This window comes from Stegostoma tigrinum, chromosome 47, assembly GCF_030684315.1.
Source record: "Stegostoma tigrinum isolate sSteTig4 chromosome 47, sSteTig4.hap1, whole genome shotgun sequence".
Lineage (NCBI taxonomy): Eukaryota > Metazoa > Chordata > Chondrichthyes > Orectolobiformes > Stegostomatidae > Stegostoma > Stegostoma tigrinum.
The window spans coordinates 1837482-1865173 of NC_081400.1; the positions used below are offsets into that span (position 1 = coordinate 1837482).

Consider the following 27692-nt stretch of genomic DNA (forward strand, 5'->3'; position numbering starts at 1 on the left):
ATCAGCGTCTAGGTGCGCCAGTGTATGAGGGGAATTTATATGTGGGTCAGCGTTTTAATTGGTAGACTTATAAGCCAATGGTTTATAGTTAGAGTCACACAATCATGGAAGTTTAGTTGCTTAAGTCGGTCATTATGGACGAGTTAGACCAAAGGTCTGTTCCTGTGCTGCATGGCTCTATGACACTTAAGCAGCCCACTGGCCTAAGCAGGCTGCTTTCTGCCCTCGGCTGTCTTGCTGTAATTTCTTTCCGGTTTTCCTCAGCTATATTCATACTTTTCTGGGCACAGGGTGTCAAGGGCTCTGCAGCAGAGCCCTCGCCTCACTCCTACCTTTGCTCCACGAGGATTTCAAGGACATTTTCAGCCAGCCAGATATTCTTTGGAGTAACATCTCCGCCTGCAGGGAAAGACAACATGAGAGAGATCACCGTCCTAATCGTGTGGACGTTGCTGCTGAGGGAGTTTAATGCAGCGACCAACACTCATTCTTATCGCACAGGAGGCCATTTGGCCCAACATCCTGTGATAGCACCTTCATCAAAGCTCTGATCAGTCACACTCTGACAATGTATCCAACAGCCTTTCAAACATGACTGCTGTATCTGCTTCCGGCCCCATGCAGGTAGTACACTCCTTAATCAATCATCGATGGTCTAGAACTGAGAACGAGATGGTGTCCTGCATCTGTGAAGCCGGGGGAATGAATGTTAATGTGGGCAAGGTGGTCTGCACCAATGAAGAGGGGTAAGCCAGCATAGGAGTATCAGCATCCGGGGAGATGGAGAACCAGAGCCAACAGGGGGAGCAGGTGTCAGCAGCTGGGGAGAGGGAAAGGCCAGCGAGGTGGGGGACTACAGCCTGGAGAGGGGGGAGACCTGGCACAGGGGCGTGCAGAGAGAGGACAAGGGAGTATCAGTGCCTGGGGAGTGGGAGGGCCAACATGTGGGGATGTCTTACTCCCTGGGCATGAATGTCTGAGGTGCAGTTAAAGGCCAGAGTGACAGAGAGACATAGGAAAGAAACCGGACAGAACAAAAGTCAGCTCATTTAAAAGCAAAATGCAACAATTGCTGGAACTCAAATAAACAAACCATGGATTCTTGGAGGGAGAAACTGAGTGGAGGGTCCAGGTTGTGACCTCTCTCACTGGAGTACTTCCAACAATCTCTCTCTCTCTCACTCTCTTTCTCTCCCTCCCCTCAGTGAGACGCTGGCATGGACCCAGCATACAATTCAGGCAACAACTTGTGAGAAAAAGGACAATGACACAATGCCAGAGGGAAAATGCTGAAAGAAAATGAGTTGCTACTTGTGTCCAGACAAAAAGTTGGGTCACGTCAGGTTTCAGCCGAACTTGCAGAGATCATTCAGAAGACAACCAGGCATTGCACAGGACAGCCAGCAAGACAGTGGGCTATCTGCTGCCTGCTCAAACAGGAACTCACCAGCAATCTGCTTCATTAACGTCATACACACTCCATCTGCTCCTAGCACTGCATTCTTCACAACTTCCCGCACTGTCCACACCAACTGTGCACAAACAGGAGGCTGAATTAGCATAATTCGTCATCAAGTGTTGTTACAAAACAGCACAGCATTACTTCAAATCAACTTCACTCCAATACCAGACCCCGTCCCCCAGCGTTGCACGGCGACAGACCCCGTCCCCCAGCGTTGCACGGCGACAGACCCCGTCCCCCAGCGTTGCACGGCGACAGACCCCGTCCCCCAGCGTTGCACGGCGACAGACCCCGTCCCCCAGCGTTGCACGGCGACAGACCCCGTCCCCCAGCGTTGCACGGCGACAGACCCCGTCCCCCAGCGTTGCACGGCGACAGACCCCGTCCCCCAGCGTTGCACGGCGACAGACCCCGTCCCCCAGCGTTGCACGGCGACAGACCCCGTCCCCCAGCGTTGCACGGCGACAGACCCCGTCCCCCAGCGTTGCACGGCGACAGACCCCGTCCCCCAGCGTTGCACGGCGACAGACCCCGTCCCCCAGCGTTGCACGGCGACAGACCCCGTCCCCCAGCGTTGTACAGAGACAGAACCGTCCCCCACCGGTACCGTACCCCAGTGTTATACAGAGACAGACCCGTCCCGACAGACCCCGTCCCCCAGTGTTACACAGCGACAGGCCCCGTCCCCCAGTGTTACACAGCGACAGGTCCCGTCCCCCAGTGTTACACAGCGACAGGCCCCGTCCCCCACCGGTCCCGTCCCCCAGTGTTATACAGCGACAGACCCCGTCCCCCAGTGTTACACAGCGACAGGTCCCGTCCCCCAGTGTTATACAGCGACAGGCCCCGTCCCCCACCGGTCCCGTCCCCCAGTGTTACACAGCGACAGACCCCGTCCCCCAGTGTTACACAGCGACAGGCCCCGTCCCCCAGTGTTACACAGCGACAGGCCCCGTCCCCCAGTGTTACACAGCGACAGGCCCCGTCCCCCAGTGTTACACAGCGACAGGCCCCGTCCCCCAGTGTTACACAGCGACAGGCCCCGTCCCCCAGTGTTACACAGCGACAGGCCCCGTCCCCCAGTGTTACACAGCGACAGGCCCCGTCCCCCAGTGTTACACAGCGACAGGCCCCGTCCCCCAGTGTTACACAGCGACAGGCCCCGTCCCCCAGTGTTACACAGCGACAGGCCCCGTCCCCCAGTGTTACACAGCGACAGGCCCCGTCCCCCAGTGTTACACAGCGACAGGCCCCGTCCCCCACCGGTCCCGTCCCCCAGTGTTATACAGCGACAGGCCCCGTCCCCCACCGGTCCCGTCCCCCAGTGTTATACAGCGACAGACCCCGTCGCCCAGTGTTATACAGCGACAGACCCCGTCCCCCAACGGTCCCATCCCCCAGTGTTATACAGCGACAGACCCCGTCCCCCAACGGTCCCAGCCCCCAGTGTTATACAGCGACAGACCCCGTCCCCCACCGGTCCCGTTCCCCCAGTGTTATACAGCGACAGACCCCGTCCCCCACCGGTACTGTACCCCAGTGTTATACAGCGACAGACCCCGTCCCCCACCGGTCCCGTCCCCCACCGTTATACAGCGACAGACCCCGTCCCCCACCGGTCCCGTCCCCCACCGTTATACAGCGACAGACCCCGTCCCCCACCGGTCCCGTCCCCCACCGTTAAACAGCGACAGACCCCGTCCCCCACCGGTACCGTCCCCCAGTGTTATACAGCGACAGACCCCGTCCCCCACCGGTCCCAGCCCCCAGTGTTATACAGCGACAGACCCCGTCCCCCACCGGTCCCGACCCCAGTGTTATACAGCGACAGACCCCGTCCCCCACTGGTCCCGTCCCCCACCGTTATACAGCGACAGACCCCGTCCCCCACTGGTCCCGTCCCCCACCGTTATACAGCGACAGACCCCGTCCCCCACCGGTACCGTCCCCCAGTGTTATACAGCGACAGACCCCGTCCCCCACCGGTCCCAGCCCCCAGTGTTATACAGCGACAGACCCCGTCCCCCACCGGTCCCGTCCCCCACCGTTATACAGCGACAGACCCGTCCCCCACCGGTCCCGTCCCCCACCGTTATACAGCGACAGACCCCGTCCCCCACCGGTCCCGTCGCCCACCGTTATACAGCGACAGACCCCGTCCCCCACCGGTCCCGTCCCCCACCGTTAAACAGCGACAGACCCCGTCCCCCACCGGTACCGTCCCCCAGTGTTATACAGCGACAGACCCCGTCCCCCACCGGTCCCAGCCCCCAGTGTTATACAGCGACAGACCCCGTCCCCCACCGGTCCCGACCCCAGTGTTATACAGCGACAGACCCCGTCCCCCACTGGTCCCGTCCCCCACCGTTATACAGCGACAGACCCCGTCCCCCACCGTTATACAGCGACAGACCCCGTCCCCCACCGGTACCGTCCCCCAGTGTTATACAGCGACAGACCCCGTCCCCCACCGGTCCCAGCCCCCAGTGTTATACAGCGACAGACCCCGTCCCCCACCGGTCCCGTCCCCCACCGTTATACAGCGAGAGACCCCGTCCCCCACCGGACCCGTCCCCCAGTGTTATACAGCGACAGGTCCCGTCCCCCACCGGTCCCGCCCCCCAGTGTTATACAGCGACAGACCCCGTCCCCCACTGGTCCCGTCCCCCACCGTTATACAGCGACAGACCCCGTCCCCCACCGTTATACAGCGACAGGTCCCGTCCCCCACCGGTCCCGCCCCCCACCGTTATACAGCGACAGACCCCGTCCCCCACCGGTCCCGTCCCCCAGTGTTATACAGCGACAGACCCCGTCCCCCAGTGTTATACAGCGACAGACCCCGTCCCCCACCGGTCCCGTCCCCCAGTGTTATACAGGGACAGACCCCGTCCCCCACCGGTCCCGTCCCCCACCGTTATACAGCGAAAGACCCCGTCCCCCACCGGTCCCGTCCCCCACCGTTATACAGCGACAGACCCCGTCCCCCACCGGTCCCGTCCCCCACCGTTATACAGCGACAGACCCCGTCCCCCACCGGTCCCGTCCCCCAGTGTTATACAGCGACAGACCCCGTCCCCCAGTGTTATACAGCGACAGACCCCGTCCCCCAGTGTTATACAGCGACAGACCCCGTCCCCCAGTGTTATACAGCGACAGACCCCGTCCCCCACCGGTCCCGTCCCCCAGTGTTATACAGCGACAGACCCCGTCCCACACCGGTCCCGTCCCCCACCGTTATACAGAGACAGACCCCGTCCCCCACCGGTCCCGTCCCCCACCGTTATACAGCGACAGACCCCGTCCCACACCGGTCCCGTCCCCCACCGTTATACAGCGACAGAACCCCGTCCCCCACCGGTCCCGTCCCCCAGTGTTATACAGCGACAGACCCCGTCCCCCACCGGTCCCGTCCCCCAGTGTTATACAGCGACAGACCCCGTCCCCCACCGGTCCCGTCCCCCAGTGTTATACAGCGACAGACCCCGCCCCCCAGTGCTATACAGCGACAGACCCCGTCCCCCAGTGCTATACAGCGACAGACCCCGTCCCCCAGTGCTATACAGCGACAGACCCCGTCCCCCAGTGTTATACAGCGACAGACCCCGTCCCCCAGTGTTATACAGCGACAGACCCCGTCCCCCAGTGCTATACAGCGACAGACCCCGTCCCCCAGTGTTATACAGCGACAGACCCCGTCCCCCAGTGTTATACAGCGACAGACCCCGTCCCCCAGTGTTATACAGCGACAGACCCCGTCCCCCACCGGTACCGTCCCCCAGTGTTATACAGCGACAGACCCCGTCCCCCACCGGTCCCAGCCCCCAGTGTTATACAGCGACAGACCCCGTCCCCCACCGGTCCCGTCCCCCACCGTTATACAGCGACAGACCCCGTCCCCCACCGGTCCCGTCCCCCACCGTTATACAGCGACAGACCCCGTCCCCCACCGGTCCCGTCCCCCACCGTTATACAGCGACAGACCCCGTCCCCCACCGGTCCCGTCCCCCACCGTTATACAGCGACAGACCCCGTCCCCCACCGGTCCCGTCCCCCAGCGTTATACAGCGACAGACCCCGTCCCCCACCGGTCCCGTCCCCCACCGTTATACAGCGACAGACCCCGTCCCCCACCGGTCCCGTCCCCCACCGTTATACAGCGACAGACCCCGTCCCCCACCGGTCCCGTCCCCCAGCGTTATACAGCGACAGACCCCGTCCCCCACCGGTCCCGTCCCCCACCGGTCCCGTCCCCCAGCGTTATACAGCGACAGACCCCGTCCCCCACCGGTCCAGTCCCCCAGCGTTATACAGCGACAGACCACGTCCCCCACTGTTATACAGCGACAGACGCCGTCCCCCAGTGTTATACAGCGACAGACGCCGTCCCCCAGTGTTATACAGCGACAGGTCCCGTCCCCCAGTGTTATACAGCGACAGGTCCCGTCCCCCAGTGTTATACAGCGACAGGTCCCGTCCCCCAGTGTTATACAGCGACAGGTCCCGTCCCCCACCGGTCCCGTCCCCCAGTGTTATACAGCGACAGACCCCGTCCCCCACCGTTATACAGCGACAGACGCCGTCCCCCACCGTTATACAGCGACAGACCCCGTCCCCCACCGTTATACAGCGACAGACCCCGTCCCCCACCGTTATACAGCGACAGACCCCGTCCCCCACCGTTATACAGCGACAGACCCCGTCCCCCACCGTTATACAGCGACAGACCCCGTCCCCCACCGTTATACAGCGACAGACCCCGTCCCCCAGTGTTATACAGCGACAGACCCCGTCCCCCACCGGTCCCGCCCCCCACCGTTATACAGCGACAGACCCCGTCCCCCACCGGTCCCGCCCCCCACCGTTATACAGCGACAGACCCCGTCCCCCACCGTTATACAGCGACAGACCCCGTCCCCCACCGGTCCCGTCCCCCACCGTTATACAGCGACAGACCCCGTCCCCCACCGGTCCCGCCCCCCAGTGTTATACAGCGACAGACCCCGTCCCCCAGTGTTATACAGCGACAGACCCCGTCCCCCACCGGTCCCGTCCCCCACCGTTATACAGCGACAGACCCCGTCCCCCACCGGTCCCGTCCCCCACCGTTATACAGCGACAGACCCCGTCCCCCACCGTTATACAGCGACAGACCCCGTCCCCCACCGGTCCCGTCCCCCAGCGTTATACAGCGACAGACCCCGTCCCCCACCGGTCCCGTCCCCCAGCGTTATACAGCGACAGACCCCGTCCCCCACCGGTCCCGTCCCCCACCGTTATACAGCGACAGACCCCGTCCCCCACCGGTCCCGACCCCACCGTTATACAGCGACAGACCCCGTCCCCCACCGGTCCCGTCCCCCAGCGTTATACAGCGACAGACCCCGTCCCCCACCGGTCCCGTCCCCCAGCGTTATACAGCGACAGACCCCGTCCCCCACCGGTCCCGTCCCCCAGCGTTATACAGCGACAGACCCCGTCCCCCACCGGTCCCGTCCCCCACCGTTATACAGCGACAGACCCCGTCCCCCACCGGTCCCGTCCCCCAGCGTTATACAGCGACAGACCCCGTCCCCCACCGGTCCCGTCCCCCAGCGTTATACAGCGACAGACCCCGTCCCCCACCGGTCCCGTCCCCCAGCGTTATACAGCGACAGACCCCGTCCCCCACCGGTCCCGTCCCCCAGCGTTATACAGCGACAGACCCCGTCCCCCACCGGTCCCGTCCCCCACCGTTATACAGCGACAGACCCCGTCCCCCACCGGTCCCGTCCCCCACCGTTATACAGCGACAGACCCCGTCCCCCACCGGTCCCGTCCCCCAGCGTTATACAGCGACAGACCCCGTCCCCCACCGGTCCCGTCCCCCAGCGTTATACAGCGACAGACCCCGTCCCCCACCGGTCCCGTCCCCCAGCGTTATACAGCGACAGACCCCTTCCCCCACCGGTCCCGTCCCCCAGCGTTATACAGCGACAGACCCCGTCCTCCACCGGTCCCGTCCCCCAGCGTTATACAGCGACAGACCCCGTCCCCCACCGGTCCCGTCCCCCAGCGTTATACAGCGACAGACCCCGTCCCCCACCGGTCCCGTCCCCCAGCGTTATACAGCGACAGACCCCGTCCCCCACCGGTCCCGTCCCCCAGCGTTATACAGCGACAGACCCCGTCCCCCACCGTTATACAGCGACTGACCCCGTCCCTCACCGGTCCCGTCCCCCAGTGTTATACAGCGACAGACCCCGTCCCCCACCGGTCCCGTCCCCCAGTGTTATACAGCGACAGACCCCGTCCCCCACCGGTCCCGTCCCCCACCGTTATACAGCGACAGACCCCGTCCCCCACCGGTCCCGTCCCCCACCGTTATACAGCGACAGGCCCCGTCCCCCACCGTTATACAGCGACAGACCCCGTCCCTCACCGGTCCCGTCCCCCAGTGTTATACAGCGACAGACCCCGTCCCCCACCGGTCCCGTCCCCCAGTGTTATACAGCGACAGACCCCGTCCCCCACCGGTCCCGTCCCCCACCGTTATACAGCGACAGACCCCGTCCCCCACCGGTCCCGTCCCCCACCGTTATACAGCGACAGACCCCGTCCCCCACCGGTCCCGTCCCCCACCGTTATACAGCGACAGACCCCGTCCCCCACCGGTCCCGTCCCCCACCGTTATACAGCGACAGACCCCGTCCCCCACCGGTCCCGTCCCCCACCGTTATACAGCGACAGACCCCGTCCCCCACCGGTCCCGTCCCCCACCGTTATACAGCGACAGACCCCGTCCCCCACCGGTCCCGTCCCCCACCGTTATACAGCGACAGACCCCGTCCCCCACCGGTCCCGTCCCCCAGCGTTATACAGCGACAGACCCCGTCCCCCACCGGTCCCGCCCCCCAGTGTTATACAGCGACAGACCCCGTCCCCCACCGGTCCCGTCCCCCACCGTTATACAGCGACAGACCCCGTCCCCCACCGGTCCCGTCCCCCACCGTTATACAGCGACAGACCCCGTCCCCCACCGGTCCCGTCCCCCAGCGTTATACAGCGACAGACCCCGTCCCCCACCGGTCCCATCCCCCAGCGTTATACAGCGACAGACCCCGTCCCCCACCGGTCCCGTCCCCCAGCGTTATACAGCGACAGACCACGTCCCCCACTGTTATACAGCGACAGACGCCGTCCCCCAGTGTTATACAGCGACAGGTCCCGTCCCCCAGTGTTATACAGCGACAGGTCCCGTCCCCCAGTGTTATACAGCGACAGGTCCCGTCCCCCAGTGTTATACAGCGACAGGTCCCGTCCCCCAGTGTTATACAGCGACAGGTCCCGTCCCCCACCGGTCCCGTCCCCCAGTGTTATACAGCGACAGACCCCGTCCCCCACCGTTATACAGCGACAGACGCCGTCCCCCAGTGTTATACAGCGACAGACCCCGTCCCCCACCGTTATACAGCGACAGACCCCGTCCCCCAGTGTTATACAGCGACAGACCCCGTCCCCCACCGTTATACAGCGACAGACCCCGTCCCCCACCGTTATACAGCGACAGACCCCGTCCCCCACCGTTATACAGCGACAGACCCCGTCCCCCACCGTTATACAGCGACAGACCCCGTCCCCCACCGTTATACAGCGACAGACCCCGTCCCCCACCGTTATACAGCGACAGACCCCGTCCCCCACCGTTATACAGCGACAGACCCCGTCCCCCACCGTTATACAGCGACAGACCCCGTCCCCCACCGTTATACAGCGACAGACCCCGTCCCCCAGTGTTATACAGCGACAGACCCCGTCCCCCACCGTTATACAGCGACAGACCCCGTCCCCCAGTGTTATACAGCGACAGACCCCGTCCCCCACCGGTCCCGCCCCCCACCGTTATACAGCGACAGACCCCGTCCCCCACCGGTCCCGCCCCCCACCGTTATACAGCGACAGACCCCGTCCCCCACCGTTATACAGCGACAGACCCCGTCCCCCACCGGTCCCGTCCCCCACCGTTATACAGCGACAGACCCCGTCCCCCACCGGTCCCGCCCCCCAGTGTTATACAGCGACAGACCCCGTCCCCCAGTGTTATACAGCGACAGACCCCGTCCCCCACCGGTCCCGTCCCCCACCGTTATACAGCGACAGACCCCGTCCCCCACCGGTCCCGTCCCCCACCGTTATACAGCGACAGACCCCGTCCCCCACCGGTCCCGTCCCCCACCGTTATACAGCGACAGACCCCGTCCCCCACCGGTCCCGACCCCACCGTTATACAGCGACAGACCCCGTCCCCCACCGGTCCCGTCCCCCAGCGTTATACAGCGACAGACCCCGTCCCCCACCGGTCCCGTCCCCCACCGTTATACAGCGACAGACCCCGTCCCCCACCGGTCCCGTCCCCCAGCGTTATACAGCGACAGACCCCGTCCCCCACCGGTCCCGTCCCCCACCGTTATACAGCGACAGACCCCGTCCCCCACCGGTCCCGTCCCCCAGCGTTATACAGCGACAGACCCCGTCCCCCACCGGTCCCGTCCCCCAGCGTTATACAGCGACAGACCCCGTCCCCCACCGGTCCCGTCCCCCAGCGTTATACAGCGACAGACCCCGTCCCCCACCGGTCCCGTCCCCCACCGTTATACAGCGACAGACCCCGTCCCCCACCGGTCCCGTCCCCCACCGTTATACAGCGACAGACCCCGTCCCCCACCGGTCCCGTCCCCCAGCGTTATACAGCGACAGACCCCGTCCCCCACCGGTCCCGTCCCCCAGCGTTATACAGCGACAGACCCCGTCCCCCACCGGTCCCGTCCCCCAGCGTTATACAGCGACAGACCCCGTCCCCCACCGGTCCCGTCCCCCAGCGTTATACAGCGACAGACCCCGTCCCCCACCGGTCCCGTCCCCCAGCGTTATACAGCGACAGACCCCGTCCCCCACCGGTCCCGTCCCCCAGCGTTATACAGCGACAGACCCCGTCCCCCACCGGTCCCGTCCCCCAGCGTTATACAGCGACAGACCCCGTCCCCCACCGGTCCCGTCCCCCAGCGTTATACAGCGACAGACCCCGTCCCCCACCGGTCCCGTCCCCCACCGTTATACAGCGACAGACCCCGTCCCCCACCGGTCCCGTCCCCCACCGTTATACAGCGACAGACCCCGTCCCCCACCGTTATACAGCGACTGACCCCGTCCCTCACCGGTCCCGTCCCCCAGTGTTATACAGCGACAGACCCCGTCCCCCACCGGTCCCGTCCCCCAGTGTTATACAGCGACAGACCCCGTCCCCCACCGGTCCCGTCCCCCAGTGTTATACAGCGACAGACCCCGTCCCCCACCGGTACCGTACCCCAGTGTTATACAGCGACAGACCCCGTCCCCCACCGGTCCCGTCCCCCACCGTTATACAGCGACAGACCCCGTCCCCCACCGTTATACAGCGACAGGTCCCGTCCCCCACCGGTCCCGTCCCCCACCGTTATACAGCGACAGACCCCGTCCCCCACCGGTCCCGTCCCCCAGTGTTATACAGCGACAGACCCCGTCCCCCACCGGTCCCGTCCCCCAGTGTTATACAGCGACAGACCCCGTCCCCCACCGGTCCCGTCCCCCAGTGTTATACAGCGACAGACCCCGTCCCCCACCGGTCCCGTCCCCCACCGTTATACAGCGACAGACCCCGTCCCCCAGCGTTATACAGCGACAGACCCCGTCCCCCACCGTTATACAGCGACTGACCCCGTCCCTCACCGGTCCCGTCCCCCAGTGTTATACAGCGACAGACCCCGTCCCCCACCGGTCCCGTCCCCCAGTGTTATACAGCGACAGACCCCGTCCCCCACCGGTCCCGTCCCCCACCGTTATACAGCGACAGACCCCGTCCCCCACCGTTATACAGCGACAGACCCCGTCCCCCACCGGTCCCGTCCCCCAGTGTTATACAGCGACAGACCCCGTCCCCCACCGGTCCCGTCCCCCAGTGTTATACAGCGACAGACCCCGTCCCCCACCGGTCCCGTCCCCCAGTGTTATACAGCGACAGACCCCGTCCCCCACCGGTCCCGTCCCCCACCGTTATACAGCGACAGACCCCGTCCCCCAGCGTTATACAGCGACAGACCCCGTCCCCCACCGTTATACAGCGACTGACCCCGTCCCTCACCGGTCCCGTCCCCCAGTGTTAGACAGCGACAGACCCCGTCCCCCAGTGTTATACAGCGACAGACCCCGTCCCCCACCGGTCCCGTCCCCCACCGTTATACAGCGACAGACCCCGTCCCCCACCGTTATACAGCGACAGACCCCGTCCCCCACCGGTCCCGTCCCCCACCGGTCCCGTCCCCCACCGTTATACAGCGACAGACCCCGTCCCCCACCGGTCCCGTCCCCCAGTGTTATACAGCGACAGACCCCGTCCCCCACCGGACCCGTCCCCCACCGTTATACAGCGACAGACCCCGTCCCCCACCGGTCCCGTCCCCCACCGTTATACAGCGACAGACCCCGTCCCCCACAGTTATACAGCGACAGACCCCGTCTCCCACAGGTCCCGTCCCCCACCGTTATACAGCGACAGACCCCGTCCCCCAACGGTCCCGTCCCCCACCAGTCCCGTCCCCCACCGTTATACAGCGACAGACCCCGTCCCCCAACGGTCCCGTCCCCCACCAGTCCCGTCCCCCACCGTTATACAGCGACAGACCCCGTCCCCCACAGGTCCCGTCCCCCACCGTTATACAGCGACAGACCCCGTCCCCCACCGGTCCCGTCCCCCAGTGTTATACAGCGACAGACCCCGTCCCCCACTGGTCCCGTCCCCCAGTGTTATACAGCGACAGACCCCGTCCCCCACCGGTCCCGTCCCCCAGTGTTATACAGCGACAGACCCCGTCCCCCACCGGTCCCGTCCCCCAGTGTTATACAGCGACAGACCCCGTCCCCCACCGGTCCCGTCCCCCAGTGTTATACAGCGACAGACCCCGTCCCCCACCGGTCCCGTCCCCCAGTGTTATACAGCGACAGACCCCGTCCCCCACCGGTCCCGTCCCCCAGTGTTATACAGCGACAGACCCCGTCCCCCACCGGTCCCGTCCCCCTGTGTTATACAGCGACAGACCCCGTCCCCCACCGGTCCCGTCCCCCAGTGTTATACAGCGACAGACCCCGTCCCCCACCGGTCCCGTCCCCCAGTGTTATACAGCGACAGACCCCGTCCCCCACCGGTCCCGTCCCCCAGTGTTATACAGCGACAGACCCCGTCTCCCACCGGTCCCGTCCCCCAGTGTTATACAGCGACAGACCCCGTCCCCCACCGGTCCCGTCCCCCAGTGTTATACAGCGACAGACCCCGTCCCCCACCGGTACCGTCCCCCAGTGTTATACAGCGACAGACCTGTCATTATTCAGCTGAATGCTTTCACAGGTCAGGCAAAAACAGCATGAAATAATGCATTTGGTATTGTCAGCAGTGTGCTGACAGCTCTAAGATGGAATTCTCAGTGGGAAGCAGCTTTTACACTAGCCTCGAAGAAGCTTTGCAACGCACTCACATACCGTCACGGCAAATTATCAAACAGATTCTGTCAGTCCTGACCCATCTTGACAGTTTCCACCACAACAGTGTGTTGCTACAATTATCCCGGTTGGTGTGTGATCATGGTAATGCCAAGACCCAAGGTGAGTGCCTGGGCCCCGAGGCTCAGTTCTGGACAGTCCCAGGGTGAGCAGAGGAAAGGCATAACACCAGGCACTACATTGGCCCACTCTTCAACACTGCCAGTGTTACCCTCTGTTACCTTTAGCACTGTGTTAGCCCTCCCCCATATTGCTGCTATCACTGCCTTCGCAGCTCCACAACACAGCAACTCCCAGCTGATTACATGAAGGATTCCTCCCCAAATCATGCTCATTGGAATGATGAGCAGCGTCTGCCCACAGTGACTAGGGTGCTGCAGGCTGGGTGGATTAGCCGGGGAAAGGTGGGGTTATGGGGGGGCACAGGGTAAGGGATTCAGCCCGGGTGGTATCCCCTTCGGTACAGACTCAATGGGCCGAACGGCCTCTTCTTGCACTGTAAGGATTCTATTAGGACCCTCAGTGCCACCCTCTCTCAGTGTGCTGACCGACTTAGCCAGTACGGTGTTCCTTCTTTCTGAAATGGAAACTACGTTCTGAATGCAGAGACGAGAATAATACCCACAGTCCTTCCCCTCACCTGTATCCTGACAGTATCCTGTAGTTTCAGGTATTTCTCCATGAGGAGCTGGTTAATCTTTATTAAAATGAGGTTCATGCCGTCTCTGCTCACCAACATCAGGTCCCGGTAGCACTGCAACAGTCAGAGATCAGTGTTAGGGCATGCAGGGGACTTGCTAGCACACACTGAGGGACAATACATGCATTTCTATCAAAAACTGGACTTCAGCAAATGCTGCAAACACCTCAGGAGAGAACTGTCCTTTCCAGACAACAGCCTATACCTCTTATGATTTTCAACACCTCAATGAAACCGTTCCTTAACCCTCTCTGGGAGAGAGAGAATATAACCTGCTCTGTGCAGCCTGTCCCTGTATGTTCATCAGCTTTGCTGGTTTAGAACTTGGGCCTAGGTTTTGACAAGCACAGGCTTGATGGGCCAAAGGGTCTTTTCCAACAGTTTAAAAATAAAGATGGCTGCAGAACAGCAATGTGCCAGAGTTTTTTAGGATGGGACTAACTTTACGAGTAAGGAAAAGTGACCACTCACACCCAGCTGTCAGACACAGCTCCTAACACGCTTTACAGAATCTGCCACTGGCATCCTTTCAGGCTGCACACCCTAGATCCTGGGAACTCAGCGAGGGGAAGAGGGATTCTCTTCTCCCCTGCTGCTCTCTGGCCCAGCCCTTGTGAAACATGGGGCTCCTGCTCTGCACCCAGCCTCCCACTCCCTTCGCCGATAGAAAAGCATCCCCCTCATTAACGCTCCTCCAAATATACCAGCCTCTGATAAGCTTCTACCAGGATCGTCTCTCAACCTTTTTGACCCCTTGCAACTTGCGTAAACGCAACACAACACCTCCCCCCACCCCGACAACCCTCTTGGGCTATGCCCACTCCAGTGAAGACAGTAATTTGAGGCTGTGGAATAAAGCCAATCTCAGACACGGTACTGAACTGAATTAAACATTAAACCTGCTGAAGCAGGCAGCTCTCAGACTTAATGGTGGAGGTAACACAATTATGTATCAGTCCACCTCACTTCTCATTTCCCAGGCTCTGCAGGGACAGCCTCTCCATGGCCCCTTATCATTCTTCCACATGACATTTGTAACAGCTTCTGAATGAAATAGGACAAGAAAGCAATCACCTGGCAGCACCTCCAAATATTATTGAAGATTTATTTGCCACGCTGCTCGATTGCAGGGTCTAGATTAGTTTGCACTCTCGCCACAATCACACAGAATGGCAGAACACACTCAAGGGACTGAAGGATCCACCGCACTCCTACGTAACTCCCTACCAGACAGCTTGCTGGGGCACCTTCTGTGCATGAATAGCAAAATGCAACAGACCACCAGCATCACTAAACTGACGCTGACTTGCATTTATTGCTGAGCTTGGGGCACATCATCTAAAAGGTCCAGCAACTTCTGTTTTAGGAAAAGTTCAGCAGGTCTGGCAGCAGCTGTGCATTATAAAAAAAAATCAGAGTTAACGTTTTGTTTCGGGTCCGGTGACCCTTCCTTACAACAGTTCTGAGGAAACGTTAACTCGATTTTTCTTTTTCCTCCTTCACAGATGCTGCAAGACCTGCTGAGCTTTTCCAGCAACTTGTGTTTTTGCTCCTGATTTACAGCATCTGCAGTTCTTTCGGTTTTTATCTAAAGGCCCAATTTGTTGCTCAGGGTCATGTCCGCTAGAAATACATTTTCATGGATTATAAAAAAGGGATTCCAGGCAATCCAAGGTGGAGGATGGGAAAACATTTGTGGCTCAAAGAGCCAGTCCACTTTTTGAAGTTTTTTTTGAGTTGTGGCTGATTTCCTCACATTCTAGGATCAGGGATTATCATTTTATAATCTGTTGCATTGTTTTGGAACTTTGGGGAGAAAGATCAGAACAACAGCACTTTAGAAAAGGAAGGGAGACAAGTGCAGTCAGCACACTGGAAGGGAATCACAGAAACAAACCTGCAGTGCTGTCTGACCCAGCAGCAAACCTTCACACATACTGCCACTGCTGTCTGATTTCAAATACCTCTGCGCATCCGAGAGCTCATCTTCCTGCAGAGGGTACGGAGTGAGGTGCCACAAGAAGTGGCGGAGGCTGGTACGATTAAACATTTAAAAAGCCATCTGGGCGGCTCTGTGAATAGGCCGGCTTTAGAGGGATATGGGCTAAATGCCGACACATGGGACTAGATTTACACAGGATATCTGGTTGGCATGGACGAGTCGGACTGAAAGGTCGGTTTCTGTGCTCTATCACTGGAATACATAAACTGGTGAGACATTCTGGGCTTAAGGGGGATTTACCAGTTACTTCCCTGGAAGCAAAAATATCCAAAAATAATGTCTTGGCCCACTGTTTACTCAAGTCAACTAACTGTGGAAAGCATTGTAGCACCACTTTTAATTGCTGAACCAAGACATGTAGAAAACCCTTCCAACTGCGCTGAAGACTGCCTAGCAACAGCCTCTGAACTAAGGATGTTTTCACATGTACATGGGCAGCATGGTTAGCACAACTGCCTCACTGCACGAGGGGCCCAGGGTTGATTCCAGCCTCAGGGAACTGTGTTGGGTGTGCACGTCCATTCCATGTCTGCATTGGTTTCCTCCCACAGCCCAAAGATGCACAGCTTTGGTGTGTTAGTCATACTAAACTGGCTGTAGTGCCCAGAAATATACCAGCTAGGTGGTTTAGCCACGGGGTAAAACTCCGGGTGGGATGTTCTTCAGAGGGAGTGGCGCAGACTCAATGAGCCTAAGTGGCTTCTACCACCATTGTCGGGATTCTGTGACTGACCTGGATGGAGTAGGTGAGGACAGGTTGGCTGGAGAAGCATCACTCACTCTCCATCTCTTTCAGTCAGGAAGGGAATAACCCTCTGAACAAAAAAAGTGAGCTGAAATGCTCGCCCTCTGTTGGGGAAGCAGTTGGAAAAACCTGAAATTGTCAGAACGATCTGAAAGTGAGTCTGAAGCCCTTCCATCATTCTGCAACCATCAACAACCAGGTATCGCTGACAGGAACTCAAAGGAGCAGTGAGAACACCCATTCTGTCTCCTCAATTCACACCATTCACCTCTCTCTCTCTCTCTCTCTCTCTCCCCTCCCCCTGCCCCGGCCCCAAAAAAAAACGATAGCGGCATTATCGTGTTCATTAAGTGAATGTACTTCAAGTCTGCATAGTATCTTTAACTCAGAACTCATTTTACCAGGTACTTAAAGAATGCATTTGTTTAAGAAACAGGTTATTTTTGAACTTATTGAAGGAGCCTGATGACAACCTTCTTTTTGGTCTCAGTAACAACAATAAAGTGAAACACGCTGACCACTTTGCTGATTGATTAAAGCATTTCCACTTTTGGTACAGTACTGTACTCCTCCTGCAAACATCAGAAATCAGCAAGTTTAAAGAGTTTGGGGCCGTGTGACATTGTGGTGGTGTCCTGCCTCTAGCCCTGGAGGTGTGACGTAACATATCTGAACAGGCTGATTAGACAGGAGTACAATGGCAGGAGAAAAGACTCACTCTTTGTGCCTGCGAAGGTTCCGTTAGAATCATCGTTAAAAGCCCCAAACAAACTTCTTCATGCTGCTGGGCACCTTTGCAGACCTGTCGAGCAAAGACAGAGTGTTCAGACCCCAACCCAATCCTTATCTGTTGCTAGATAATAAAATGTGAGGCTGGATGAACACAGCAGGCCAAGCAGCATCTCAGGAGCACAAAAGCTGACGTTTCGGGCCTAGACCCTTCATCAGAGAGGGGGATGGGGGGAGGGAACTGGAATAAATAGGGAGAGACGGGGAGGCGGACCGAAGATGGAGAGTAAAGAAGATAGGTGGAGAGAGTGTAGGTGGGGAGGTAGGGAGGGGATAGGTCAGTCCAGGGAAGACGGACAGGTCAAGGAGGTGGGATGAGGTTAGTAGGTAGCTGGGGGTGCGGCTTGGGGTGGGAGGAAGGGATGGGTGAGAGGAAGAACCGGTTAGGGAGGCAGAGACAGGTTGGACTGGTTTTGGGATGCAGTGGGTGGGGGGGGGGAAGAGCTGGGCTGGTTGTGTGGTGCAGTGGGGGGAGGGGATGAACTGGGCTGGTTTAGGGATGCAGTGGGGGAAGGGGAGATTTTGAAACTGGTGAAGTCCACATTGATACCATATGGCTGCAGGGTTCCCAGGCGGAATATGAGTTGCTGTTCCTGCAACCTTCGGGTGGCATCATTGTGGCAGTGCAGGAGGCCCATGATGGACATGTCATCAAGAGAATGGGAGGGGGAGTGGAAATGGTTTGCGACTGGGAGGTGCAGTTGTTTGTTGCGAACTGAGCGGAGATGTTCTGCAAAGCGGTCCCCAAGCCGCCGCTTGGTTTCCCCAATGTAGAGGAAGCCGCACCGGGTACAGTGGATGCAGTATACCACATTGGCAGATGTGCAGGTGAACCTCTGCTTGATGTGGAATGTCATCTTGGGGCCTGGGATCATCTCCAACACCATTCACGACCTCATCACCTCAGGGGACCTCCCAGCCACAGCCTCCAACCTCACTGTTCCCCAACCCCGCACGGCCCGTTTCTATCTCCTTCCCAAAATCCACAAACCTGCCTGCCCTGGTCGACCCATCGTCTCAGCCTGCTCCTGCCCCACCGAACTCATCTCCACCTATCTGGACTCCATTTTCTCCCCTTTGGTCCAGGAACTCCCCACCTACGTCCGTGACACCACCCACGCCCTCCACCTCCTCCAGGACTTCCAATTCCCTGGCCCCCAACACCTCATATTCACCATGGACGTCCAGTCCCTGTACACCTGCATTCCGCATGGAGATGGCCTCAAGGCCCTCCGCTTCTTCCTGTCCCGCAGGCCCGACCAGGCCCCCTCCACCGACACACTCATCCGCCTAGCTGAACTCGTCCTCACACTCAACAACTTCTCTTTTGACTCCTCCCACTTCCTACAGACTAAGGGCGTGGCCATGGGCACCCGCATGGGCCCCAGCTATGCCTGCCTCTTTGTAGGTTACGTGGAACAGTCCCTCTTCCGCACCTACACAGGCCCCAAACCCCACCTCTTCCTCCGGTACATTGATGACTGTATCGGCGCCGCCTCTTGCTCCCCAGAGGAGCTCGAACAGTTCATCCACTTCACCAACGCCTTCCACCCCAACCTTCAGTTCACCTGGGCCATCTCCAGCACATCCCTCACCTTCCTGGACCTCTCAGTCTCCATCTCAGGCAACCAGCTTGTAACTGATGTCCATTTCAAGCCCACCGACTCCCACAGCTACCTAGAATACACCTCCTCCCACCCACCCTCCTGCAAAAATTCCATCCCCTATTCCCAATTCCTCCGCCTCCGCCGCATCTGCTCCCACGATAAGACATTCCACTCCCGCACATCCCAGATGTCCAAGTTCTTTAAGGACTGCAACTTTCCCCCCACGGTGATCGAGAACGCCCTTGACCGCGTCTCCCGCATTTCCCGCGACACATCCCTCACACCCCGCCCCCGCCACAACCGCCCCAAGAGGATCCCCCTCGTTCTCACACACCACCCTACCAACCTCCGGATACAACGCATTATCCTCCGACACTTCCGCCATTTACAATCCGACCCCACCACCCAAGACATTTTTCCATCCCCTCCCCTGTCTGCTTTCCGGAGAGACCACTCTCTCCGTGACTCCCTTGTTCGCTCCACACTGCCCTCCAACCCCACCACACCCGGCACCTTCCCCTGCAACCGCAGGAAATGCTACACTTGTCCCCACACCTCCTCCCTCACCCCCATCCCAGGCCCCAAGATGACTTTCCACATCAAGCAGAGGTTCACCTGCACATCTGCCAATGTGGTATACTGCATCCACTGTACCCGGTGCGGCTTCCTCTACATTGGGGAAACCAAGCGGAGGCTTGGGGACCGCTTTGCAGAACGCCTCCGCTCAGTTCGCAACAAACAACTGCACCTCCCAGTCGCAAACCATTTCCACTCCCCCTCCCATTCTCTTGATGACATGTCCATCATGGGCCTCCTGCACTGCCACAATGATGCCACCCGAAGGTTGCAGGAACAGCAACTCATATTCCGCCTGGGAACCCTGCAGCCATATGGTATCAATGTGGACTTCACCAGTTTCAAAATCTCCCCTTCCCCTACTGCATCCCTAAACCAGCCCAGTTCATCCCCTCCCCCCACTGCACCACACAACCAGCCCAGCTCTTCCCCCCCACCCACTGCATCCCAAAACCAGTCCAACCTGTCTCTGCCTCCCTAACCGGTTCTTCCTCTCACCCATCCCTTCCTCCCACCCCAAGCCGCACCCCCAGCTACCTACTAACCTCATCCCACCTCCTTGACCTGTCCGTCTTCCCTGGACTGACCTATCCCCTCCCTACCTCCCCACCTACACTCTCTCCACCTATCTTCTTTACTCTCCATCTTCGGTCCGCCTCCCCGTCTCTCCCTATTTATTCCAGTTCCCTCCCCCCATCCCCCTCTCTGATGAAGGGTCTAGGCCCGAAACGTCAGCTTTTGTGCTCCTGAGATGCTGCTTGGCCTGCTGTGTTCATCCAGCCTCACATTTTATTATCTTGGAATCTCCAGCATCTGCAGTTCCCATTATCCCTTATCTGTTGCTGCTGCTTACAGTGGGACCCCTCAACTCCGAGCAGGGTCTGAGTCTGGTTCGGGGAGGAGGTGGTATTATCATTAGACTAATAATGCAATTAAAAAGCTCACCCAATGTTCTGGGGACATGAGCACAAATCCCATCTCCGCAGAGGGGGAATATGAATTCAAGGAAGGAAGAATCTGGAATTAAGAATCTACTGATGATCATGAAACCGTTGTTGGAAAAACCCATCTGGGTCACTAATGTACTTCAGCGAAGGAAACTGCCATCCTTACCTGGTCTGGCCTACATGTGACTCCAGACCCACAGCAGAGATAGCAGGAACTGCAGATGCTAGAGAATCTGAGCTAACAAGGTGTAGAGCTGGATGAACACAACAGGCCAAGCAGCATCAGAGGAGCAGGAAAGCTGACGTTTCGGGTCTGGACCCTTCTTCAGATTTCTGAAGAAGGGTCCAGACCCGAAACGTCAGCTTTCCTGCTCCTCGGCCTGCTGTGTTCATCCAGATCTACACCTTGTTAGCTCTTTCCCAAGATCAAATCCATGGTGCAAACCTGATGACAGCCTGCTGCTGGATGGTCCTGACACAGCCCCGGGATGGGGGGTCGGGTGGGGTGGGTCAGGAATGTTCAGGGTTACTCAGAGCCCCAGGGTCAGCACCATCTCCCTGACAAGCCAGAGTTGGTACAGGGGGACCCTGACTGTTCACTCATCAATGTGGATGGTGGCCGATCGGGACAAAGCTACCTGGGCAACAGTGTGTGTACAGTCATCGAGCACAGGAGAAGGCGCAGTGTAGGACACAACATCTGGGAAGCAGTATAACATCGCGAGGAGGACAGGATGAGAACTTGGGAGATGGTGAATAGGTGCAAGAGACCCACCGCTGACATGGAGAAGCAATTACAGCATGAAATGTTTACATTAAACAATCAGTGAAGAGGTTAGGATTGTGTGTTTGAAGGGTAAAAGGCAGGGAAGGCAGCAGCAATGTGGTAATTGCTACTGAGATTTGATGACATGACAACACAGATACTGAAAGAAACGGTGCCCCGTACTTACATGAGCATTCAACGCATCGTTAGCTTCTCTCTCAGACACTCCATTGACCATTGGTGATATCACACTGAAACACCTCTCCAGCTTCTGAACAGGAACAGAAAACATCTGCAGTGAATATTTCCCCATTAAGCCTGGAAAAACAGCATTCCCAAGGGGAGAGGCTGGGGTCTGGGAGAACGTGCTCTCTCGGGCAGTCCGTGTCAAAAGGAACTCTGTGAAACACTGAGGTTTGCAAGTTTATAATTCTCTAATGACACTCGAGCCAGCAGGCAGTAAGGAGCAGCGAGCAGGAATCAACTGCTGTTACCCATCCTGGCTGACAAAAGAAGGCGAATGTTTCACTCCGACATGAGATACTGCAGCCCCATTGGGTGCAAAGCCAAAATCTGACACTGCGCCTGTCCACAAGGCTGACAGGAACAGCAGCACGAGTAGGCCATTCAGCCCCTGGAGCCTGTTACATCACCTTTGGACCAAAGGGTCTGTTTCCGTGCTGTACTACTCTATGACTCTACAGGTAAGTGTGTGTTTAGGTGGCAGTTGGTTAAGGAGTTAGGATGCCACAGTTCCAGATACATGAGTGATGGACAAGTAAGATGACAGTACATGAAATGAAAGATATGGGCCAAGTGCAGGCAAGTCCAGTTTGGGAGATTTGGTCAGCATGGATGTTTTGGACCAAAGGGTCTGTTTCTGTGCTGTACTCTATGACTATGTCTCAATGAGTACGATTGACATTCCTCACATCCACTTGCCTGCCCTTTCCCGATAAATACTGATTCCATTACTGATCAAGAATCTGTATATCCCAGCCTCAAATATAGGCAAGGACTCTGCCCCACAGCTCTCTGTGGCAAGGAACCTGAAAGACACTCAATCCTCTGCCAGAAGGATTTTCCTTCCCATCTCAGTCTTAAATTGGTACCCGTTTATTCTGAGGGGAAACCCTTTGGTTATGTATCCTTCCATGTTGTAGAAAACACTCTCAGTATTGACCCTGTTTAGCCCTTAAGGACTGGACATGTTTCAGTGAAACACTCCTCCTTCTTCTAAACTCCAGTGAGTAAAGTCCCAACCTATTTAGCCTTTGCTCATAAGGAAATCCCTCATACCAGGGATCATCTGAGTGAACATTCTCTGAATTGTCAGGGGAGCGTCGCTGGAAGGTCAGTGCTGAGGGAGCGCCACCGCATCCTGCCAAATACAAGACCAAGGTTCGGCTGAACTTGTCTTGGGCATGAGTTCGGCCTCAGAGCTATGGTGTCATGCTTTAGAAAAGTTGCAAAGGAACTGGACAGACAACAGGAAGGTTTTGTCTGAATCTTTCCCAGACCCGCATGGTCTCCAAGCAACTGTCTAACTGCCTTCTCCCTTACAGCTCACTGCCTGCAGAATTTCTCAAATTCCCTTTGGAATCTGCTTCCCGCATTCTTTCAGGATGGAAGATTCTGATCACAAAAACAATTAACAGGATGAAATCCCACTGACCCTCCTTTCTCTCCCAAGCCTGAGTCGTCCAGTCCTCATCAGACCGGCTCACTGTACATCAGTTAGGGTGGTGTAGTGTTCAAGTCATCAGGTTATTCCTAAAAGTATTGGCTACTCACTGGAACCCATGTAAAAGCAACAAACACCAAGCTGACCCTTTTAAATCCTCAGAAAGCCCCCTAATCCAATAGGAAGTTATTCTCCAATTCTGCCTTCAACTGAAAGTACCTCACTATTAGTAACTACGCCTTCAGTTACTTGGATACTTTGCTTGAGGACTCTTTCCAACAACCTAGTCTCTCCTCCTTTATGACAGGATTAATTATATTATATTAACGCAGCACTTTCAACAGAATAACAGTGCCATTAGGGAGCATCTGAAAGCCCTAGTGAGACCACACCTGGAGTATTGTGTGCAGTTTTGGTCTCCCAATTTGAGGAAGGACATTCTTGCTATTGAGGGAGTGCAGCGTAGGTTCACAAGGTCAATTCCCGGAATGGTGGGGCTATCATATGTTGAAAGATTGGAGCGACTGGGCTTGTATACTCTTGAGTTTAGAAGGATGAGAGGGGATCTGATTGAGACGTATAAAATTATTAAGAGATTGGACACTGTGGAGGCAGGAAGCATGTTTCCGTTGATGGGTGAGTCCAGGACCAGAGGACACAGTTTAAAAATAAAGGATAGCCCATTTAGAACAGAGTTGAGGAAAAACTTCTTCACCCAGAGAGTGGTGGATATATGGAATGCTCTGCCCCAGAAGGCAGTGGAGGCCAACTCTCTGGATGCTTTCAAGAAAGAGAGAGACAGAGCTCTGAAAGTTAGTGGAATCAAGAGTTATGGGGATAAGGCAGGAACAGGATACTGATTGTGGATGATCAGCCGGGATCATAATGAATGGTGGTGCTGGCTCAAAGGGCTGAATGGCCTATTCCAGCACCTATTGTCTTTTGTCAAACTTCAACACTTAACCACATCAGGAGATATTAGGAGCAATACAAGTGGGAACAGATTCAACAACAACTTCCAACAGGGAGCTAAAAATAAGCATGCACTGCTCCTGCAACACTGCTGCATTCCTGCAATACTGACCCAGAACAAAAAAGAGAGGTGAGGTATGGGGAGGGAGGGATGCTTGAAATTTGGAGGTATCAACAAATTTCCTTTGCAGACTTTTGTTTGCCCCAACACCAATGAAAAACTAAAACAGATTTAATTTAGGAAGAAAAGGACTGAATCTGAAAGTTTAACAGTTATGAATATCAAACTAATTTAGGAGCCATTCACTGACTTAACATTAAGTTTTAAAACATGAGGCTTTGAAAATACCATGGTTTTAATACAACTAGACATTTAATGTTTTGTTTGAAGATGTATTTTAACAAAGTTAGATTTCTGTAAAGACATTAAATTCAATTAAAAGAAACTAGGGTAAGAAGTTTTTCTATAGAAACATAATTTAAAAAATTAGATTAAGTTAAAAGTTATTAGATTTATTTTTGTAATATTAGATTCAATTCAAAAATTCGATTTAACTTAAATAGATTAAATTTTAAAGAATTTTTTGGCATAAAATTGTGGCTTAAAGATTTTATGTTTATGTAAAAATACGGTGGTTGGATTCGAAAATGAGATTTGAACAACATTTAAAAGGACAGTATGGACAAGTTGGACCAAGGGGACTGTTTCCATGCTGTACAGCTGTTGTAACTAAGTTGAAAGATTGAGGTTTAAATGTGAAAGTATTAGGGACTAAAGCCAAAGACAGACGACTTATTAATAAGATGATATTTGAGCGAAATAATGGTGCAGTGTTCCCTCCATGATATGGAGCTGTGGGAGCAGGGGTAAATCAGTGTTCCCCACCCCCACAACAACCATCCCCACACACTCCTTCCCCACCATAGCCATCACTGAGCGGCCTAGCGGCGGATGAAGCCTGCGCCTGGTAGTAGCCAGCTTATCCCCACTCCCGCTCACCTCTTCCAGCTCGTCCTTCGCGTCCAAGGCGCTGGAGGCCAGCAGCCTCCCCTTGGCTTTGAGAGCGGCCTCCATGCGGCGAGGCGGAGCGCCGGGGCGTCCGACACCCCCCGCACCCCGCCTGGATGCTCGAAGGCCGGGAAAGGGATCACCTCAGCGGCGGCGGCGGCGGGGCGGACATGGAGGCCGATGGGCAACAACACTCCATTCGGCCCCTCCCCCCCCATCAGATCCCCATCCCCCACCGAAACCGACAGCCGGAAGCTCCCGCCCACACCATCTTGACTGACATCGTTCTCCGCCATTCCGAAACCGATGTGGTGGGCCCTCCCTGCCGATAGACGGCCCAGGTAGCCAATAGAAGCACACTTAGATCTCCCCCCGTTGACAGCCGGCAACCTGCACCAATCGAAGTCCGGAGACAATATCCCGCCCCTACCGATGGGCAACTCGTTCCGTCAATCGCACCATAAGGTTGAACAGCCCGCCTTCTGATTGACTGCGGAATTCCCCAATCGAAGACCGCGCTTGACGACCCGCCTTATAATTGACAGCTCTTTGTCCAATCCTAAATCGTGGTTGTCCACTCGCTCTTTATGATAATTCCCCCAATCCGAAACCACAGCCTGGGCGTACCGCCTTCTGATTGACCGCCAAATTTCCCAATCAAAAACGGATCTTTACGTCCCGCCTTCTGATTGACGGCGTCGTGCGCCATTCGGAAACACCCTTACCCCGGCCCAAACAGATTGGTGTGAGAGGTTAGGACGGTACCTGTCAGACTGGCAGCCATATTCACCAATCATTTGCCAAATCGGTGTCCAGTTCACCAATCGTCTTGGAGAAAAGGGGCGGTTCCACGTTTCCCGGAAGTCCCCTGCAATGTGTGTTTTCCACTTCTGTTAATGAATGGAAACGTTATGCTCCTTCTGCACTTTTTGTAAACGGCATAGGTCAGCGTTTAAATACAAGGGATCTGCAAAACTATATGCAATAAAAAATAGGAATAGGCTGTTCGGCCCCTCAATTCTGCTCCACCATTCAATGGGATCATGGTCGATCTGATATGCCTCATGGTCCCCGTTCCTGCCTTTACTCAAAAATCACTGATTCCTAACTGATCAAGAATCTGTCCCAACCTTTGCTCACAACACAATCCTTCCAGACAGTGGATTATAGAGAGATGAGGATTTTTAATTTCTTAGAGGGTTGTGAGTTTTAAGAATACCCTTTGTTAAAAGGTAGAAAATTGGAGCAGCAGTAGGCCATTCAGCCCTTCAGAGATAGCAAGAACCGCAGATACCGGAGTCAGACTCAATACAGCATGGAGCAGGGGGAACACAGCAGGTCAGGCAACATCAGAGGAGTACAAAAGTTGACAGTTTGGGCCTGGTCCCTTCATCAGGATCTTCAGCCCTTCAAACCTGCTCCACCACTCACTACTAAACATCAAACTCAGTACCTTTGTCCTGCCTTTCTAGTCCTCAGAACTATATCCAATTACTTCTCGGAATTTCGCTGGGTGAATAAAAAAGGCAGCGGATGCAGGACCTTTAAATATGTTTACAGCAGAGGTAGATAGATACTTGATGACTAAGAAGTTCAAAGATTATCGGGAATATGCAGGGTTGCGGAATTGAGGACAAAATGAGATCAGCCATGGTCTATGGAGATGATGGCCTAGAGGTATTATCACTGGACTGTTAATCCCAGATAACATTCTGGGTATCATCCCTGGGTTCGAATCCTGCCACGGCAGACAGTGGAATTTTAAATCAACAAATATCTGAAATTAAGGGTCTAACAATGACCGTGAATCCATTGTCAATTGTTGGAAAAACCCATCTGGGTCACTAATGTCCTTTAGGGAAGGAAACTGCCATCCTTACCTGGTCTGGGTCTAGATGTGACTCCAGACCCACAGCCAATGCGGTTGACTCTTACCTGCCCTCTGGGCAATTTGGAACAGGCAATAAATGCTGCCCTAGCCAGCGATGCCCTCATCCTGTGAATAAATAAAATCTCTTGATGGGTGCCAGCCTGGCTGTCAGCCGCAGTCTCTTGGTGGCTCATGGCAGTGTCCGGGCTTGGCATGTGACTGATCCTGCCCGAGTGTGTTCCCGAGGCACCGGGGGAGATCGGAGATGCCACACTTGCAACAGAAGTGACAGTATCTGTGATGGCGACATTGAGAACAAGGGAAGTGGAGGACTCATCAACTTTTAACTTATTCCTTTATTTTCCTAGTTTAAACTACAAAAGACTTTAAACTATTTTCTATTTCTTTGTTTTCTACTAATCTATGAAGTAACTCTCAATTTGAACTTTCATTTCTGTTACTACTTTGTACCGAAGTTGTTTTGTATCTAAGTACCTTGGTACCTAAGATGGTGCCATTTGACATTATATGCTTTTCTCTGAACTTGTATAAACATGACAATAAAATGTAAAATAAAGCTACGGACTTTAAATAAAATAAATAAAATGGTGGACCAGGCTCGAAGTAGCCCACTCATTCTCCTTGGTGGTACTTTTGTATCACATGCTGTCGTTCAATGTCACTGTGATTTTGTTTCTTCAAAGCATCACTCAATGCTTTTTCTCGATTTCTTCAGAGGATGTGGATTTTAGTGGCTGAGCCAGCGCCAACCATCCATAGTCATCCTGGGGAAAATTTACAAAAACTGCAGTATGGGTAGCCCCACAATATCAGTAAGGAGGGGATTCCAGGATTTTGGCCCAGCAACACTGATGGAATTTCCGTTGCCAAAATGCTATGCATTCACATCACTGTCACCAAAGAGGCAGAACACGGATGTATTACTGATCCACCGAGTGCCTCAGACATATCGTACTAAAGCCACCACCCTTCCC

The 27692-nt window shown here is 56.2% G+C and overlaps 1 protein-coding gene across 1 annotated transcript in view; it reads right to left on the reverse strand.

Annotated features, from left to right (window-relative positions):
• ints3 (integrator complex subunit 3) overlaps nucleotides 1-25028 on the reverse strand; it is a 97434-nt gene extending 72406 nt beyond the window's left edge. Inside the window, exons 1-6 of the mRNA XM_048525789.2 lie at nucleotides 24819-25028; nucleotides 21350-21433; nucleotides 17196-17279; nucleotides 13671-13784; nucleotides 1448-1532; nucleotides 333-399 (exon numbers count right to left, since the gene is read on the reverse strand). Of these exons, the coding sequence (XP_048381746.1) occupies nucleotides 333-399; nucleotides 1448-1532; nucleotides 13671-13784; nucleotides 17196-17279; nucleotides 21350-21433; nucleotides 24819-24893 (509 nt within the window). The 5' untranslated portion in view covers nucleotides 24894-25028. The remainder of the gene's footprint in view (nucleotides 1-332; nucleotides 400-1447; nucleotides 1533-13670; nucleotides 13785-17195; nucleotides 17280-21349; nucleotides 21434-24818) is intronic.
• Nucleotides 25029-27692: the final 2664 nt, after the last annotated feature.